General features: G+C 39.2%; 2 protein-coding genes across 3 annotated transcripts in view; one reads left to right on the top strand and one right to left on the bottom strand.

Annotated features, from left to right (window-relative positions):
• Positions 1–9,343, top strand: part of LOC124046160 (GPI transamidase component PIG-T-like) — a 36,946-nt gene extending 27,603 nt beyond the window's left edge. The window contains exons 10-12 of the mRNA XM_046366233.1: positions 1,520–1,685; positions 1,998–2,081; positions 6,930–9,343. Coding sequence (XP_046222189.1) covers positions 1,520–1,685; positions 1,998–2,081; positions 6,930–7,179 — 500 coding nt within the window. The 3' untranslated portion in view covers positions 7,180–9,343. The remainder of the gene's footprint in view (positions 1–1,519; positions 1,686–1,997; positions 2,082–6,929) is intronic.
• Positions 9,344–10,919: 1,576 nt separating this feature from the next.
• Positions 10,920–12,603, bottom strand: LOC124046161 (whey acidic protein-like). Of its 2 annotated transcripts, none has more exons than XM_046366235.1 (4): positions 12,442–12,603; positions 11,930–12,076; positions 11,512–11,649; positions 10,920–11,209 (listed from the first exon to the last, which is right to left on the bottom strand). In XM_046366235.1, the coding sequence occupies exons 1-4, from the start codon at positions 12,542–12,544 to the stop codon at positions 11,073–11,075; spliced, it is 525 nt and encodes a 174-aa protein (XP_046222191.1). In that variant the 5' UTR covers positions 12,545–12,603; the 3' UTR covers positions 10,920–11,072. The 2 variants fall into 2 exon arrangements, with proteins under 2 accessions (XP_046222191.1, XP_046222190.1); XM_046366234.1 differs by having other exon boundaries at positions 11,930–12,103; positions 12,442–12,599.
• Between the last annotated feature and the right edge of the window lie 5,000 nt (positions 12,604–17,603).

Here is a 17,603-nt window from a genome sequence, read left to right as displayed (position 1 = left end):
TGGATTTAACTGGTTGACGCTCTTGGCAGCAATAACCTCAACCAAACGTTTTCTGTAGTTGTGGATCAGACACAACGGTCAGGAGGAATTTTGGACCATTCCTCTTTCCAAAATTGTTTCAGTTTAGCAATACTCTCGGGATGTCTGGTGTGAACCGCTCTCGATGTCATGCCACAGCATCTCGATCTGTGTTTAGGTCAGGACTCTGACTGGGCCACTCCAGAAGGTGTGTTTTCTTCTTTTGAAGCCATTCTATTGTTGGTTTACTTCTATGTTTTGGGTTGTTGTCTTGATGCATCACCCAACTTCTGTTGAGCCTCAGTTGGTGGACAGATGGCCTTATATTCTCCTGCGAAATGTCTTGATGAACTTGGTTATTCATTTTTCCGTTGACGATAGCAAGCCGTCCAGGCCCTGAGGCAGCAAAGCAGCTCCAAACCATGATGCTCCCTCCATCATACTTTACAGATGGGTTGAGGTTTTGATGTTGGTGTGCTGTGCCTTTTTTTTCTCCACACCTAGTGTTGTGTTCCTTCCAAACAACTCAACTGTAGTTTAATCTGTCCACAGAGTATTTTGCCAGTAGAACTGTGGAACATCCAGATGCTCTTTTGCGAACTTCAGACATGCAGCAATGTTTTTTTTGGACAGCAGTGGCTTCTTCCGTGGTGACCTCCCATGAACACCATTCTTGTTTGGTGTTTTACGTAATCGTAGACTCGTCAACAGATGTTAGCATGTTCCAGAGATTTCTGTAAATCTTTAGCTGACACTCTAGGATTCTTCAGGACGGCAACAGTGCTGAACTTTCTCACTTTATAGACAATTTGTCTTACTGTGGACTAATGAACATCAAAGGCTTTTAGATATACTTTTGTAACCCTTTCCAGCTTTACGCAAGTCAACAGTTCTTAATCTTGGGTTTTCTGAAATCTCTTTTGTTCGGGGGGATGGTTCACATCAGGCAATGCTTCTTGTGAATAGCAAACTCAAATTTTGTGAGGTTTTTTTTTATAAGGCAAGGCAGCTCTAACCAACATCTCCGATCTCGTCTCAATGATTGTACTCCAGGTTAGCTGACTCCTGACTCCAGTTAGCTTTTGGAGAAGTCATTAGTCTAGGGGTTCATATACTTTTTCCAACTATATAATGATTGCTATTCGGCCAATTTTTATGATGGTGACTTCAGTCATTTGACTGACAAATCCTCCATCCAAAATGCCATGACCTTCACATTTGGGGCGGCAGGTAGCCTGGTGGTTAGCGCGTTGGGCCAGTAACCGAAGGGTTGCTGGATCGAATCCCCAAGCTGTCATTCTGCTCCTGAGCAAGGCAGTTAAGTTAACCCACTGTTCCCGGGTAGGCCGTCATTGTAAATAACAATTTGTTCTTAAATGACTTGCGTAGTTAAATAAAGGTAAAAAAAATATATAAAAACAGCCCAAGTCGTCATTTTACTTGTCTTTCATTGTTGTGAGTAAATAAATACAATTTCTCTTACTCCCCTCTTTCTACCTAGGCTACATTCACTACCAGCCATCCAAGGACCGCCTTCGGCCCCACCTGCTCGAGATGCTGGTCCAGCTGCCCCCTAACTCTGTGACCGAGGTGACCATGCAGTTTGAGAGGGCACTCCTCAAGTGGACCGAGTACACCCCCGACCCCAACCATGGCTTCTACATCGGGTATCACTTGACTTTGACTTTGATTCATGTTCACTTTTTACAGAAACTGAAAAAGAGCAATGCTATGGGTGAAGTTCTGTACTCTGTCTCTGTCTAATGAAATGCAAACTGTGATTGAAATTGTAGGTATAAATACATTTTTCATGTTTGCCAAGTGCTGTCAGCTTTTAAACGTGCCCTTTTCTCTTGTCTTGCTTCAATTCTGATTGAAGATGGGGCCATTGCTGAAATTGAGATGCTACTTGCTTGTAATCTCTCGACGTTCAGGTTTGCAGTAGAAGATATCTGATTAAATGTTGTCCCTCGCTTCAGGTCTTCTGTTATCAGCGCTCTCGTGCCCAGTGTCGTTGCCATGGATACCAACAGCACTCGGGAATGCCCACTTTTCAGCAGCTTGTGAGTAATGAGGCTGTTTTTTTTAAGTAGTGTTTGAGCACTTACGTAGTAGTTGTCTTAAGTGTGTTAGTTTATCACCTGAGGTAATGCAATTTGAATGCATCTCAAGGAAATTACACCAAATAAAATCCTATTTTAAAAGTAGTGTACTAATCCTCAATTCCATTGATTTGAAATGGAATTGACCCCTAACTCTCATACAGCGGTTCCTCCTTTAAAAGTTTCGAGCTTACACCACGGGACTTAGAGGTACACCTTCATTGCTCCAGACCACCACAAGGGAGAGTTAAAGCACTCATTATGCGTTTGTGTCCCAAGGTTTTAATATGACTAATCATATCGTTATGTTTGGAGGAAAAAGGGGGATGCTTGCAAACCGAAGAACACCATCCCAACCGTGAAGCATGGGGGTGGCAGCATCATGTTGTGGGGGTGCTTTGCTGCAGGAGGGACGGGTGCACTTCACAAAATAGATGGCATCATGAGGAAAGGAAAATATGCAGATATATTGAAGCAACATCTCAAGACATCAGTCAGGAAGTTAAAGCTTGGTCGCTAATGGGTCCTCCAAATGGACAATGACCCTAAGCATACTTCCAAAGTTGTGGAAAAATGGCTTAAGGACAACAAATTCAAGCTATTGGAGTGGCCATCACAAAGCCCTGACCTCAATCCTATAGAACATTGTGGGCAGAACTGAAAAAGCGTGTGCGAAGCAAGGAGGCCTACAAACCTGACTCAGTTTCACCAGCTCTGTCAGGAGGGATGGGCCAAAATTCACCTAACTTATTGTGGGACACTTGTGGAAGGCTATCCAAAACATTTGACCCCAAGTTAAACAATTTGAAGGCAATGCTACCAAATACTAATTGAGTGTATGTAAATTTCTGCCCCACTGGGAATGTGATGAAAGAAATAAAAGCTCAAATGAATCACTCTCTACAATTATTCAGACATTTCACATTCTTAAAATAAAATGGTGATCCTACCTGACCTAAAACAGTGAATTTTTACTAGGATTAAATGTCAGGAATTGTGAAACTGAGTTTAAATGTATTTGGCTAAGGTGTATGTAAACTTCCGACTTCAACTGTAAATATATATATATATGTGTGTGTATATATAACATTTCTTATCGAGCCGTGATGCCTGCAGATTACAGATTGCCTTTGCCGATCACTCATCTTCCTTCATCAGTGAGTCAATGGCTTGAATAGTCATTGACTCACTCACACATTGAAAAAGAACAAGATGGGAGTCACAATCCATGCCAGCCACACCTGTGTGCTCAGGAACTCCACCTCCTACAGGAAGAGTCAATATACAGTACGTGGCGGGTTCGTCAGGTTTTTGGTTCACCCTGACATTTCCATTCCTCTTCTGACAACAGAACTTGACCAACTGCTCACCAGGCAGAGCAAGGGATACCGGGCCTGTTCTGCTATTCCAAGGATGTGTAACCGAAGAGATGCCACGTGTGGGCACAGAATACAGTACATAGCCTTCCCCCTGTGGGCCTCTATTTCAGCATAGTTTCGCGCTGCTCTGAGACAAGCATGGAGAAACGAAAATGTCAAATATTCCATGATATTCTTAAGATATGTGTTGACTGAATATAAGTAAGTGATGTCTGCTAAATAATCAAGTTGTAACGGCGTTCGTCTGTTGAATGAAGAGAGTCAGACCGAAATGCAGCGTGTAGGTTACTCATGACTTTAATGAAAGTATCGCGGTACATGAAATAACTGAACTAAATACAAAAACAACAGAACGGAATGTGAAACTAATTACAGCCTATCTGGTGACTACAACACAGAGACAGGAACAAACACCCACAAAATACAAAGCGAAACTCAGGCTACCTAAATACGGTTCCCAATCAGAGACAACGATAAGCACCTGACTCCAATTGAGAATCGCCTCAGGCAGCCAAGCCTATACAACACCCCTAATTAGCCGCAATCCCAAATACTACAAACCCTAATACAAAAAAACAACATATAAACCCATGTCACACCCTGGCCTACCCAAACATATTAAAAAAACACAAAATACAATGACCAAGGTGTGACACAAGTTAGGTTTCTCCAGAAATAAATCATTCTAAATAACTGGCTTTATTTACAAATGAGTGAGAATGTCTCACCCCATGTTCAAGAATTGCCTTTTTCTCGCTCGTGCTGGGTTAAATGAAAACGAAATCTCCAAAATATTTTTACTTTTAATTCATTTATAATGATATAAAAGCCCCTTAGATATTCTCACAGATCCTAACGGAAAATGCCCCTTAGATATTAATATAGAGTACTCAAATCCTATAAATGTAATTATTGTCTGAAAGTCACATCATTGAAAACATATTTTAAGATACATTGTTGGTCTTATTTATTTAAAGAGCATATTGAATTTAGAAGCAAAAGCCTACAACTATTTTAGTACTGTTTCGGCTGCTCTGAGACAAGCACGACACAGAGATTCTTTAGCTAAATAGCCCAGTACTGTACTGCCGGACCTCGCGTTGTGCAGTGTAGAGGTCGACCGATTAATCGGAATGGCCGATTTAATTGGGGCCGATTATAAAATTTTGATAGCAATCGGTAATCTGCATTTTTGGGCATTGCACTCCACAGGAGACTGCGTGGCAGGCTGACTACCTGTTATGCGAGTGCAGCAAGGAGCCAAGGTAAGGTGGTAGCTAGCATTAAACTTATTAAAAAACAATTAATCTTAACATAATCACTAACTACACATGGTTGATGATATTACTAGTTTATTTAGATTGTCCTGAGTTGCATATAATTGATGCAGTGCCTGTTAATTTATCATTGAATGCCAAACGGGTGATTTAACAAGCTCATTCGTGAAAAAAATCACCTTCGTTGCACCAATGTGTACCTAACCATAAATATCAATGCCTTTCTTAAAATCAATACACAAGTATATATTTTTAAACGTGCATATTTAGTTAATATTGCCTGTTAACATGAATTTCTTTTAACTTGGGAAATTGTGTCACTTCTCTTGCATTCTGTGCAAGCAGAGTCAGGGTATATGCAGCAGAATTGTACATAATTATGACATAACATCGAAGGTTGTGCAATGTAACAGCAATATTTAGACCAAAAAACGTTTTATTTTCTAAATTATTTTAGCATATTAATTACCTAAGGCTCGTATTTCTGTGTGTTATTATATTATAATTAAGTCTATGATTTGATAGAGCAGTCTGATAGAGCAGGCTCGTAAGCATTCATTCAAGCAACACTTTCCTGCGTTTACCAGCAGGTCTTCGCTGTGCTTCAAGTATTGCGCCGTTTATGACTTCAAGCCTATCAACTCCCGAGATTAGGCTGGTAATACTCAAGTACCCATTAGAACATCCAATATTCAAAGCTATATGAAATACAAATGGTATAGAGAGAAATAGTCCTATAATAACTACAACCTAAAACTTCTTACCTGGTAATATTGAAGACTCATGTTAAAAGGAACCACCAGCTTTCATATGTTCTGAGCGAGGAACTAAAACGTTAGCTTTTTTACATGGCACATATTGCACTTTTACTTCTCCAACACTTTGTTTTTGCATTATTTAAACATGTTTCATGATTTATTTGAGACTAAATTGATTTTATTGATGTATTATATTAAGTTAAAATAAGTGTTCATTCAGTATTGTTGTATTTTATATATATAAAATTGGCCGTTTTTTAATCTGTACCTCCTTTTTTTGGTCCTCCAATAATCGGTATCGGCGTTGAAAAATCATAATCGGTCGACCTCTAGCTACAGTGCCATATTTTCTGTTCCATCCTAACAGTTTTTCATGGAACGGAAACACCATCATTTTAATCAAATGAATTAAGCGAGTACCAGTCAAAGGTTTGGACACCTATTCATTCCAGGATTTTTCTATATTTGTTATTGTTTTCTACATTTTAGAATAGCAGTGAAGACATCACAACTATGAAATAACACGTATAGAATCAGTTAGGAACAAATTTATATTTACAAGGACAGCATACTCTTTCCTCCCCAACATGGATTTGAACCCCGGTCTCACACGTGCCCTGCATTCTGTAGTACAGACATGGTCTGCTCTCCCTTATGTATAAGGAATTAGGCACATTCCAATGTTTACTACAGTATGTATTGTAGACTGCACAATAGCCTAATAAAATAATGATAAAAAAATACTCTTTCAAAATGCAGATGTTGATTTAGTTATGGATCCATAACAAATTACTATGGGAATAAATATCACTTATTTACAGAAATATTGGAACAAAGTTGTCTAATGAAGGCAAACCATTTAGAATCCTCCAATCCTATAGCCTACTCCTAAATGTCATGTTGTACATCGCCATATTTTCCATACTAGCGGAAACCCTGAGGGTTTCGTTTTTCATTTTTCTCTGAATAGAAACGCCATAATATTAATCAAATAAATTAAGCCACATTTCTTAAATCAATCCCATATACTATGTTATTACAAAAAAGGTTTTAAATTCTCTGGTAATGCCAATAAGGAATACAATCAAATGCTTCTCAAAGATGCCATCTGGGGATCAAACTAGCGATAACTTGCAGTAACAGAAAAAATGGCTGAGAATTAAATGATGTGCCACAGAATGCTGCGGCAGCACACAAGGTGTACTCCAGTATGACGCAACTTTTAAAGGAGGAACCACTGTAGGTTTTTGTTATAAGACATTTCATTTGCATAGGACTTTTTCTTTACAGAGGAATCTCACTAGCTCTACATTGGCAAAAACAAAGGCATTCAATTTTAAATATTAAAAACACATTTTTTACAATAAACATACCTCACCTTGTCTTTCTTCCCAGTTTCCCCTGTAAAGAGGAGTCCAGTTACTTCATGCGGGTCTACACGGAGCCCTTGCTGGTGAACCTGCCCACCCCTGACTTCAGCATGCCCTACAACGTCATCTGCCTCACTTGCACTGTGGTGGCCGTGGGTTACGGTTCCCTCTACAATCTCCTGACCCGCACCTTCCAGGTGGAGGAGCCCAGTCCGGGCCTGGCCAAACGGCTAGCCAACATCATCCGCAGGCTACGGGGTGTGCCACTGCTGTGATGAGCCAAAATGCTAACTTAAACAACAACAACAGCAGAGGTCGGTGGCTACATCACTTGGGAACTGTGAATGTAAAGTTTCAGGAAGATAACTCTTTAAGTGCTGGAAGCTTCGACAAAGAAAATAAATGACTCCTTAAGTTTGTTTCGTGAATGATAAAGGAGTTGATGAACAATGAAGTCTCATGGATTCGATGGACGTTAAAGGCTTTTTCTTGCCCGTGAGAAGCAAAAAGGGTGGCCTTTCTTCAGTGCACTACTACTGCTGTTGGTCTAGTTAAACAGAGAATAATGCATTTTTCATGTTTAAGGCAGGAACCAAATTGTTTGCTCCAGGGTTTCAGTGGGGACAGATGGCTGCAAGAATCACAGCAAGCTCATATTGGTTCCTGGAAAAAGTAATTGTCTGTTATAGATCACTAGGAAGCCATTGCTCTGAGATCTGGGGTCGTACGTATCAAGCATCTCGAAGTATGAGTGCTGATCTAGGATCGTTGTGTTCTAGAAAACAACTGGTCCTAATCAGCACTCCTCCTCTGAGACGTTTGGTACATTTTGGCTCCAGATTCATCTCTTAAATCTTTACTGAGATAAATAAGGTTTGTGTTTTTAGTTGATGTTGAAATGCTAAATGCACTGACTTACAGAACTTTCATGAACAGTTGTCTTTTGTTTTGATACGTGGGATTTCGTATCACATTTGTTCATTAATCATAGAACCAGTCAAAACGTTTGCACTTGTAGAAGACCCCCAAATCTCTACTGGAAACGACTGTTGATTTTAACTTGCGTTTGTCCAAATTTCTGTTTGAAGTTGTAGTGTTCTCTAATTGGCATTATCTTTTGGTAAGCCTTTGTAGCACAAATACCCAACAGACAACATTTTAAAAAGATGAGTTTGCCATTCATTTCTATTAGGAACTTGACTAAGGCTAAGCACCCTCCATGCATTTACTTTTTAAAACTGCTCGTTCTTTGTATATTAAACTGTGCTTGATACATTAATTTTACTGAACGACATTCAAATGTGTGAACATATATTGGGTAATCTTGGGTATATAAAAAAATAATACATCTATAAAACTGGCCAACTGACCAAACATTTGTCTTTTTTGTTTGAATCCAATGGCTTTAAGTCAAGGCACCACACCCTAATAAGGTACATCCCCCCCCCCCTTATTCATATCACAATTTTACCAGTTGAATGTAGACACAAACATAATACATTTTGTATTACAACTTTCCTGAAATGTTGTATTAAAATATGCAAATGGGGCTCATTAAATATGTGTACATTTGCATATACTGCAGAATCTGTTTTTCTGGACACTGGATGAAGTCAGCCTTATTTGGTGTCATTTTTTTAAGACACTCCAGGACCAGACGTGTTGTGGATAAATATTGTTTTTAATCTTTCTATCTGTGAAAAACTAAAGTCACATGTAAAATGCATTTTAGGTGCGTTTTTTTTTATTTTTAAGAAAATGTGATCTAGAATAAAACATTTACAACATATCAACAATTCCCTCTACACAAGTCTGGAGAATATATCTAAGGATAACCACACAACATTTGGTGAATGCAGAAGCTTCTGAAGCTGAGAAAAAACATGTTTTCATGTGAGAAGGTCTGACTTTTGGGAAATGGCAGTTAAAGAGCAGTACAAGGAATTTATCTTAGCAAATGCAAAACACCTAATTAGACCCAATCGCAATCTCTTCAAAGTTAGTTACTACATATAGTCCAGATTGTAACGTTCTCTACGAAATGGGATTTTAATTGCCTGACGACTCAAACCGAGTTCTGGTCTTCCGCTGCTCAATTGTTCCCTACATACAATCTGAGACTGCAATCATTGAAGTTGTTTTGGGTGATGTCAAAATGAGGGAGGGGTTTGTTGTACAAAGCAAAGTCATTAGCGATTGAATTGTCTCTAACCAATCACAGTATCAAAGCCAATGATGCATTTTCAAACTTGGTTTTTGGGACCAATCAGATGGTCTAGAATATATTTCCATGTAATGTGGCGGCGCAACGGGTTTAGGTAGCCAGGAAAGGCTTTTGAATGATGTATTACTAAATGTAGTAAGCTTCGAAATTATGGATGTATGTCCATTTGAATGACGGTACTATGATAAACTAAATCAAATAAACATTTACATCAAGTTTTTACATTTTTATGTTTACATTTTGAAATACCTAATTTAGGGACAGAAATACCCCAAAATTCTAAATCGATAAGTAGATGCAAACGAAGTAAGTTAATCCTGTGGTGCCTCGCCTTAAAAGAAGAAATACATGGAGGCTTGTAGATGGGCCATGTGAATCTCAATTGTCTCAGACTAGGATCAGGTCACTCCTGTCCATATAATATTATCCATTATGATCCAAGTCAACACTCATTCTAGATCAGCACTCCTACTCTCGGTTGATACATACAGCCCATTGAAAGTCGAATTGTGCCCTTGATGAATGCTGTGTATCCCTGCTTCTCAGTCTAAAACATTATTTTTGGACTGCTAGGAGAACTCTTGGGGATTCCTGAGAATAAATGATGAGGAACCACTTGGCTGCAACTAAGCATGGATCAACTGTATCAATATATAGCAAAAGAGTATTCCCGACATCACCCCAAAAATCTGAGGGGGCACAAAGTACGTAAGGATGGCTGCGGGGTTCTCTAGAAGTTGGACAATGTTGCATTTTTCAAATACCTGAAATCGCTTTTTCCTGCAATCTAAAGCCATAATGATTATGCTTAATTCTATTTTATTTTTTATTTTAAAGACTTTCTGCATGCTCTTGAGCTGTCTTTATCCTCCTAACTGGGGGTTCCTTTTTTAAAAGAAACTAAATATGCTACCCTGCATCTCGGCAAACATCTTGGTAGAAGATACATATGCACATATGCCTCTGATGACATAACATGTCATAAGCATTCAAAACGACTGATGTCATTTTATGACAAGCCATAGAGTATGGATCTATTCAGTAGAAGGTAACATTACATTTCTACTTGAATGTTTTGTTTCGTGAAGAATAGATCATATCCCTATTCTATCTGATAGAGGAGACAATGTGTCATCACTATTCATTCTATTTCTGTCTGTAATGTTCAGAACGTTTCACATCACTGAATTACACCCCAGGTCCAGGAGTTCACTTTCTGTATTCCATCTCAATTGCACCAGTTATGGAAGTGCGTGTATGTGGAGGGTAGGGGAGGGAGCGGCTGATTATTTTCTCTATAAACAAACTTGGCCTAACTCCTGCCAAGTTCCAGCAGAACAGACAGACACAGAGACCCCTTTCTTTGTCAGCCAGTCATTTTCTCTCTTGCATGTGTCTGGCACTCTAGAGTGGAACAAAAAAGCCCTCTGCATTCCTAATCAGTGATGGTCATGTCCGGTTTAATAGCTCTGCTTAACTCTGTCCATTTAGGCAGGGAAGTGGGTATACCTTGGCATGGAGCGTAGACACTTTGTGCAGAGTTGAAGGTTCGAGGAGGTGTAGTAGCACACTAGAATGTTTTCTACAGCTTTTCTTTATCCCAAATCACTGGTCAAATAGAAGTATATGTACTGACTCTGGTGGACAGCCAGTACATACTTTAACAATTTCCATTCTTGGAGTGTTCCATAATTTGTTATTGTAGCTCAGTGCCGCCATAAAAAACCCATAAAAAGGCATCTCAGACGCTCAAGACTTCCACCAACAAGGTCATAAATGCACAGGAATGTATTTAAAGGCTACAAAGATGGTTTTATTGATTGGAATACAAACAAGAACAAAAAACACCCCCTCTAAAAAAAAGAAAAGCCAACAAGCATTCTTGTTCTTGAAAGAGGAGTCTATTAGCATTGTCACTAATCTCCCGACCCAAACCTTGCCGTCCTATGAACATGGCTCGCTGCAGGCGTGGCCGCAGGTTGTCCGGCAACACTTCTGTTCTTCTGGGCACTGGCCGTCATGGTAACAGTACTCAGCACACATAGGGGTCCCCTTGGGCAGGGCACATCGACCGGGCTTCACTGTGGTAACAGAAAAGAGGTGTTCAGTTATACTGTAGCAACATTGGTCTCTAGTAACAACTTGTCTGTCGACACTGACTGTTCCCATTTTGAAGTCTTACTATTACAATGCTCAAGGTCATATGGACTCTATAGACATACATGGCTCTGGGAATTCTGAAGTGTCTCAGCTCTAGAAAGAGTATATGAAATGGATCTTCCCATGTGCATGACATGTACATAACTAGCCCAGCTTTCTTGTTTCCAGAGTAATGCAGCAATAATGGATGGGGCGTATCTGTCACTTTGGGACCATCTCCTACCTGTGTAAGGTGTAATGCACTCATGCCCACATCCGTTGTGGCAGCATTTTTCATCATTGGAGCAGTCACTGTCGTTGGAACAGAACTCTGCACACATCCCTGAGCCCCATAGTCTTCGAGGGCACATTCCTGGCTTTGCTTTTGGTACACAATTTGCAGAGCAGACATGTCAGGGAACCCAACTTACTGCAAAAGGACATGAACATATGGATACAATTGGACTACCATTTTCTGAAAATCTCATATATGTGTGGAGATGGTTAGCCTACTATAAATAGGCATTTGCATTTGTGGGAAGAATGCAGACTCCAAGTATTTTTCTGTCTAAGTATAGGAATCATCCATGTTTTTCACATATCACCCATGAAAATGCATGACAGCATTCTGAACATTGTTAATAAACCAGTCAGGTTCTTACTGAAGGCAGGTGGGACACACACGGCGCCACAGTCAAAGACACAGCACTTGTCATCTCCAGGACAGTCGTCGTCACAGACACATCCCTTGTGTGACGGCACGACGTTCAGAAGCCGTGGGCAGTGACCTGCCTTCTGGAGGGTCGGCACTGTGAGAGAGCAGGAGGTATCGTGAACTGTGGAGACCTCATATCAAGTTAATTACGGTGTAATTACGCAGTAACACAGCAACCTTGTGGCAATGGGTTACAAAACCAATTTCAGCTAATAGTTTTTCTCTCAACAGAAGCTTTCTAGTTCACACGCAGACTCTGTATATGCTTTCAACCAGCAAATGAAAGTCATATATTTAGTAAGTAACAACAAAATAGGTTGCAAATGGGCTTATGCACAACTATAGCCTAGTGTGTCTCACCACATAGGTACGCCTACAAGAAAGCAGTCAAATGTAGTAGGCAATACTTCAACAAATCCGTTTCATGACAAATAATGCAAAGTAATTAGAACAACTCACCTGTAGATTTGCCTCCAGTTTCAGCAGCAGAGACTATTTTCAAATCTACAATTGCCAACAGAACAACAGCCAAAGCACAAAGCGCTGAGGAATTCATCTCCATGCGGACTTCAAGACTGGAGTCTACTTGTTGGAGCAAATTCTCCAAATCGATTACATAAAAAGGGGGAGAGACCAAAAGAGAGACGAAAGCACAGGGAACAATGCGCCTGTAGGGTCCCTATGCCCCTCAATTTACATTCCGAGTTCGGAGCCGAACACGCGCTTAAGGTCACATGTAATAACAATAATTCATAGATGGAAAAAGGGGTCCCCCAAATGGATATAAATTCATAATTGGACAGAAAGGGACTCACCTTTCCCAAATCCATGAGCAAAAGCAAATATTGTTAACCTAAAACTAAGGGTTTCTGTGTGGTTTCCTTAGATAAGAAATTGGTTAATATTACAGTGCCTTCAGAAAGTATTCTTACCTCTTGACTTATTCCACATTTTGTTGTATGAATTCTAAATGGACTAACTCTATTTTTTTGTCTAACCCATATACACACACAATACCCCATAATGACAAAGTGAAAACATGTTTTTAGAAATGTTTGCAAATGTATTAAAAATTAAATGTAGAAATACATCATTTACATAAGTATTCACACCCCTGAGTCAATACTTTGTAGAAGCACCTTTGGCGGCGATTACAGTCTTTTCGGGTTAGTCTCTAAGAGCTTTGCACACAATATTCGCCAATGTATTATTAAATAAATTCTTCATGTTCTGTCATTGCTAGACAGACATTTAAGTCTTGCCATAGATTTTAAAGCCAAAACTGTGACTAGGCCCACTCAGGAACATTCAATGTCGTCTTGGTCAGAAACTTGGTTATTGTCCTGCTAAAAGGTGAATTTGTCTCCCAGTGTCTGTTGGAACACAGACTGAACCAGGTTTTCCTCTAGGATTTTGCCTGTGCTTATACCTCTATTCCATAATTTTATCTTAAAGAACTCCCTAGTCCATGCCGATGACAAGTCTACCCATAACTGAATGCAGCCACCACCATGCTTGAAAATATGAAGTGGTACTTAGTAGCTAGGTTTCCGTCCAATTAGCAACACATTTTCATGCGAGTATTCAAAAATCAAGTTATTTTTACTTGTGAAATGGCTGCCAAGCATCGACGATCATGTCACCCAAATAAGACTCTCGATATTTATTGGAAAGGAGCATCAAAGCTCATCTTGCATTTTTCACCACCCTGTGAAGTTCATCATAACTTATTTCATCTTTTGCCTAATAAACTGCATGCTTTCCCGACGAGTCGTAGTGGGAGGACCACACATGTCATCATGTGACTCCCCAGTTTACTTCAATGGTTATTATATCAATATTTAGGCATGAAAGCGTTTCCACTGACATTTCTCGCATAATTCATTTTACAGACACAAAAAGATCCCACCTTGTCTAGCGTGTTTTGTAGACATTTGGAAAGTTTACCGACAAATTTTCTGTGTCTATAAGGCATCTCATTACATTTTTCTCGCATAAATAGGTTCAATGGAAACCTGGTTAGTGGTGGGTTGAGTTGGATTTGCCCCAAACACGACGCTTTGTATTCACACTTTTTTGCAGTATTACTTAGTGACTTGTCGCTAACTGGATGCGTGTTTGGAAATATTTATATATATTTATATATTTATTATATATATTTATTTGGTGCAGGCTTCCTTTTTTTCACACTGTCATTTCGGTTAGTATTGTGGAGTAACTACAATGTTGACCCATCCTCAGTTTTGTCATATTAAACCATTAAACTCTGTAACTGTTTTAAAATCACCATTGGCCTCATGGTAAAATCCTTCCTTCCTTCCTTTCCGGCAACTGAGTTAGAAAGGACGCCTGTATCTTGGTAGTGACTGGATGTAATCCCTGAGCAGTTTCCTTCCTTTCCGGCAACTGAGTTAGGAAGGACGCCTGTATCTTGGTAGTGACTGGATGTAATCCCTGAGCAGTTTCCTTCCTTTCCGGCAACTGAGTTAGGAAGGACGCCTGTATCTTGGTAGTGACTGGATGTAATCCCTGAGCAGTTTCCTTCCTTTCCGGCAACTGAGTTAGAAAGGACGCCTGTATCTTGGTAGTGACTGGATGTAATCCCTGAGCAGTTTCCTTCCTTTCCGGCAACTGAGTTAGGAAGGACGCCTGTATCTTTGTATTACCATCCAAAGCCTAATTAATGTGCTCAAATGGATATTCAGAATCTCCTTTGTTTATTTTCACACATCTATCAATCATTGACAAAACTCCCTGGTATTTGTGGTTGAGTCTATGCTTGAAATTCCCTACTCGATTGAGGGACCTTACAGATAGTTGTATGTGTGGGGTACAGAGATCATGTTAACCGTAATTATTGAACATGGAATGAGTCCACGCAATTTATGCAATTTGTTAAGCACCTTTTTTACTCCTGAACTTATTTAAGCTTGCCATAGCGAAGAGGTTGAATACTTATTGACTCAATACATTTCAGATTAAGTTTTAATTATTATTTTTTCATTCTACAAACAAAGTTCCACTTTGGAATTAGTGGCACACAATCTCAATTTAAAACATTTCAAATTCAGACTGTAACACAACAAAATATGGAAAAAGTCAAGAGGTGTGAATACTTTCTGAAGGCACTATTCCATACCCTCAACATTCAAGACAAAATTTGATGCAACCGATAGGTAAGTAAACTTACATAGTGTTTTTTCAACTGAGTTGGTAGGTCAGTGACCACGTTTACAGTATTCCGGATAGTAGCTCATATCCCGCTTAAGGTCTTATTTGCTATAAGCTTTTTACATGCACCTTTTGATATCCCACGTACGAGTATCCCTCTATCCATGAATACAAATAACATTCCTCATTTAAATTCATATGGGTTAAATGGAATAGTAACTGAAATATGGACACTCACTGTAGGCCTATAACCTCTCACATGTAGTGTAATATTAACTCCTGCAGAATTATGCATTTCTTGCAGTAAAATAATGGACTGAATTTTTATTTTGTCTCTGGAACAGGAGTGGAGAAATATATGATTTATTTATTTCAGCATCTTGAGAAAATGCAAATGTGCATGTAATTGTGTTATCTTTGACACTTATGCAAGCCGACAGTATTTCAACCAAATAAATTATGCACCCAAGGCAAAACTGAAGTATTAGCGGAAACGTATTGCATCGTTTTCTCAGCTTTTCATTTCCTTAAACCCGGTCAAACACATGACACAATCTTTCTACTGTTTCTTTTTTACCGATGGCCTGGACCCTTAACATTCTTGCTCCACGAGTGTACTGCCTATCAATGTAAGACATTATTCTGGTGAGCACTGCTTTATTTAGTATTCTAGGGAAACAAGTTATGACAGAAGAGAAGCTGCATGTAGGCCTACCAAATGTCAGAAATTATAATATGGCCTACCAAATTATTGGAAATTATGAATTAGGGGTGAAAGTAGCCTAAACCAGTCAATCAAGAACAGAGTATCAGCTAAATCAATTATGGAATTATTATGGTGGATCGAACTGCACAGGTAGCCTACTTTTTGAAGTGATTTGTTTAACAATCTGATAACCTCACACAACACCCATGATATGTGAAACTGAAAAAACTCAAGTAAACGGGAGAAGATATTTACATGACACAGTATCCCATCTAAGATCAGCATATCCCAGGCCATTTATCCGGGTTTCTCATAACCGGGATACAAGCTTTTTCAGGTTATTGTAAACAGGATATGATACAGTGGGGCAAAAAGTATTTAGTCAGCCACCAATTGTGCAAGTTCTCCCACTTAAAAAGGTGAGAGAGGCCTGTAATTTTCATCATAGGTACACTTCAACTATGACAGACAATGAGAAAAAAAATCCAGAAAATCACGTTGTAGGATTTTTTATGAATTTATTTGCAAATTATGGTGGAAAATAAGTATTTGGTCACCTACAAACAAGCAAGATTTCTGGCTCTCACAGACCTGTAACTTCTTCTTTAAGAGGCTCCTCTGTCCTCCACTCATTACCTGTATTAATGGCACCTGTTTGAACTTGTTATCAGTTTAAAAGACACCTGTCCACAACCTCAAACAACATAGTAATACTGCTACTGTATTTCAACTTGCCTCAAAACATTTTTAGGACTATACACGTCATTCTATATGACTAAAGAAAACTCCACTTAGGTTAAACACAGGCTGCATGAGCAAATGTTTAAGAGGAGCCTATTGCTTGAAACCCCACCTCTTTAAGGAATACCTAGGATAGGATAAGTAATCCCTCTCACCCCCCCCTTAAGATTTAGATGCACTATTGTAAAGTGACTGTTCCACTGGATGTCATAAGGTGAATGCACCAATTTGTAAGTCTCTCTGGATAAGAGCGTCTGCTAAATGACTTAAATGTAAATGTAATGTAATGTTAATTACTTAATAATATATAACATGTTATGGTTGATAGTGATGGAAAATGCATGTATCAGGGGAAGGGAATTTGGTCAAATCGGGCTGAGACTTTAGATGGGTAGCAACATATGCTACTTGCTACACAGCAATTTACAGAGCATTGTTGCGTTTGTCAAGGGCCACCAATACTTCTAAGGTCAGCCAGGAACCAATTCATAGCAAGGTCCAATTTTCCAGTCCATACAGTAGCTCATCACCCTGCCAGCATTAATGGAGATAGGCCCAATACTGAAAATAAATATTTCACTAAACCCATGATGGTCTGAAACACAGGATGTTATATGCATGTAGAATTAAATAGTGTATACTTTTTTTCCTTCTCAAACAAACCAAGTATTGGTGTTAAAAACCGTGTTTTATTCCACATGCAGGCGTTTGTCATTAGTTTGATATACCGTACATACCGTCCAGTTTCCATAAAGCTCTCATAAACATAAATGACATGTTTACATGTCATAGACATAATTATACATGCAATAATTGAGAATTTCTTAAAATCATGTCCAATAAAGCTCCCAAGATTAATCTGAAGGCAAAGTTATGCTATCTTGTAGCCTATTAGAGCATCGTCATCCCCCACCAAAATATTCTGAAAGAATTTAAGATAAATCCTACATTTTTGGCCCCTGTTCCCACCAAACATGAGATACCAGCTTCTAGGACTTCTCTC

Source organism: Oncorhynchus gorbuscha, linkage group LG10 (assembly GCF_021184085.1).
Source record: "Oncorhynchus gorbuscha isolate QuinsamMale2020 ecotype Even-year linkage group LG10, OgorEven_v1.0, whole genome shotgun sequence".
Classification (NCBI taxonomy): domain Eukaryota; kingdom Metazoa; phylum Chordata; class Actinopteri; order Salmoniformes; family Salmonidae; genus Oncorhynchus; species Oncorhynchus gorbuscha.
The sequence above is the reverse complement of the archived record's forward strand: the minus strand, read 5'-3'. Positions and strand labels throughout refer to the sequence as shown.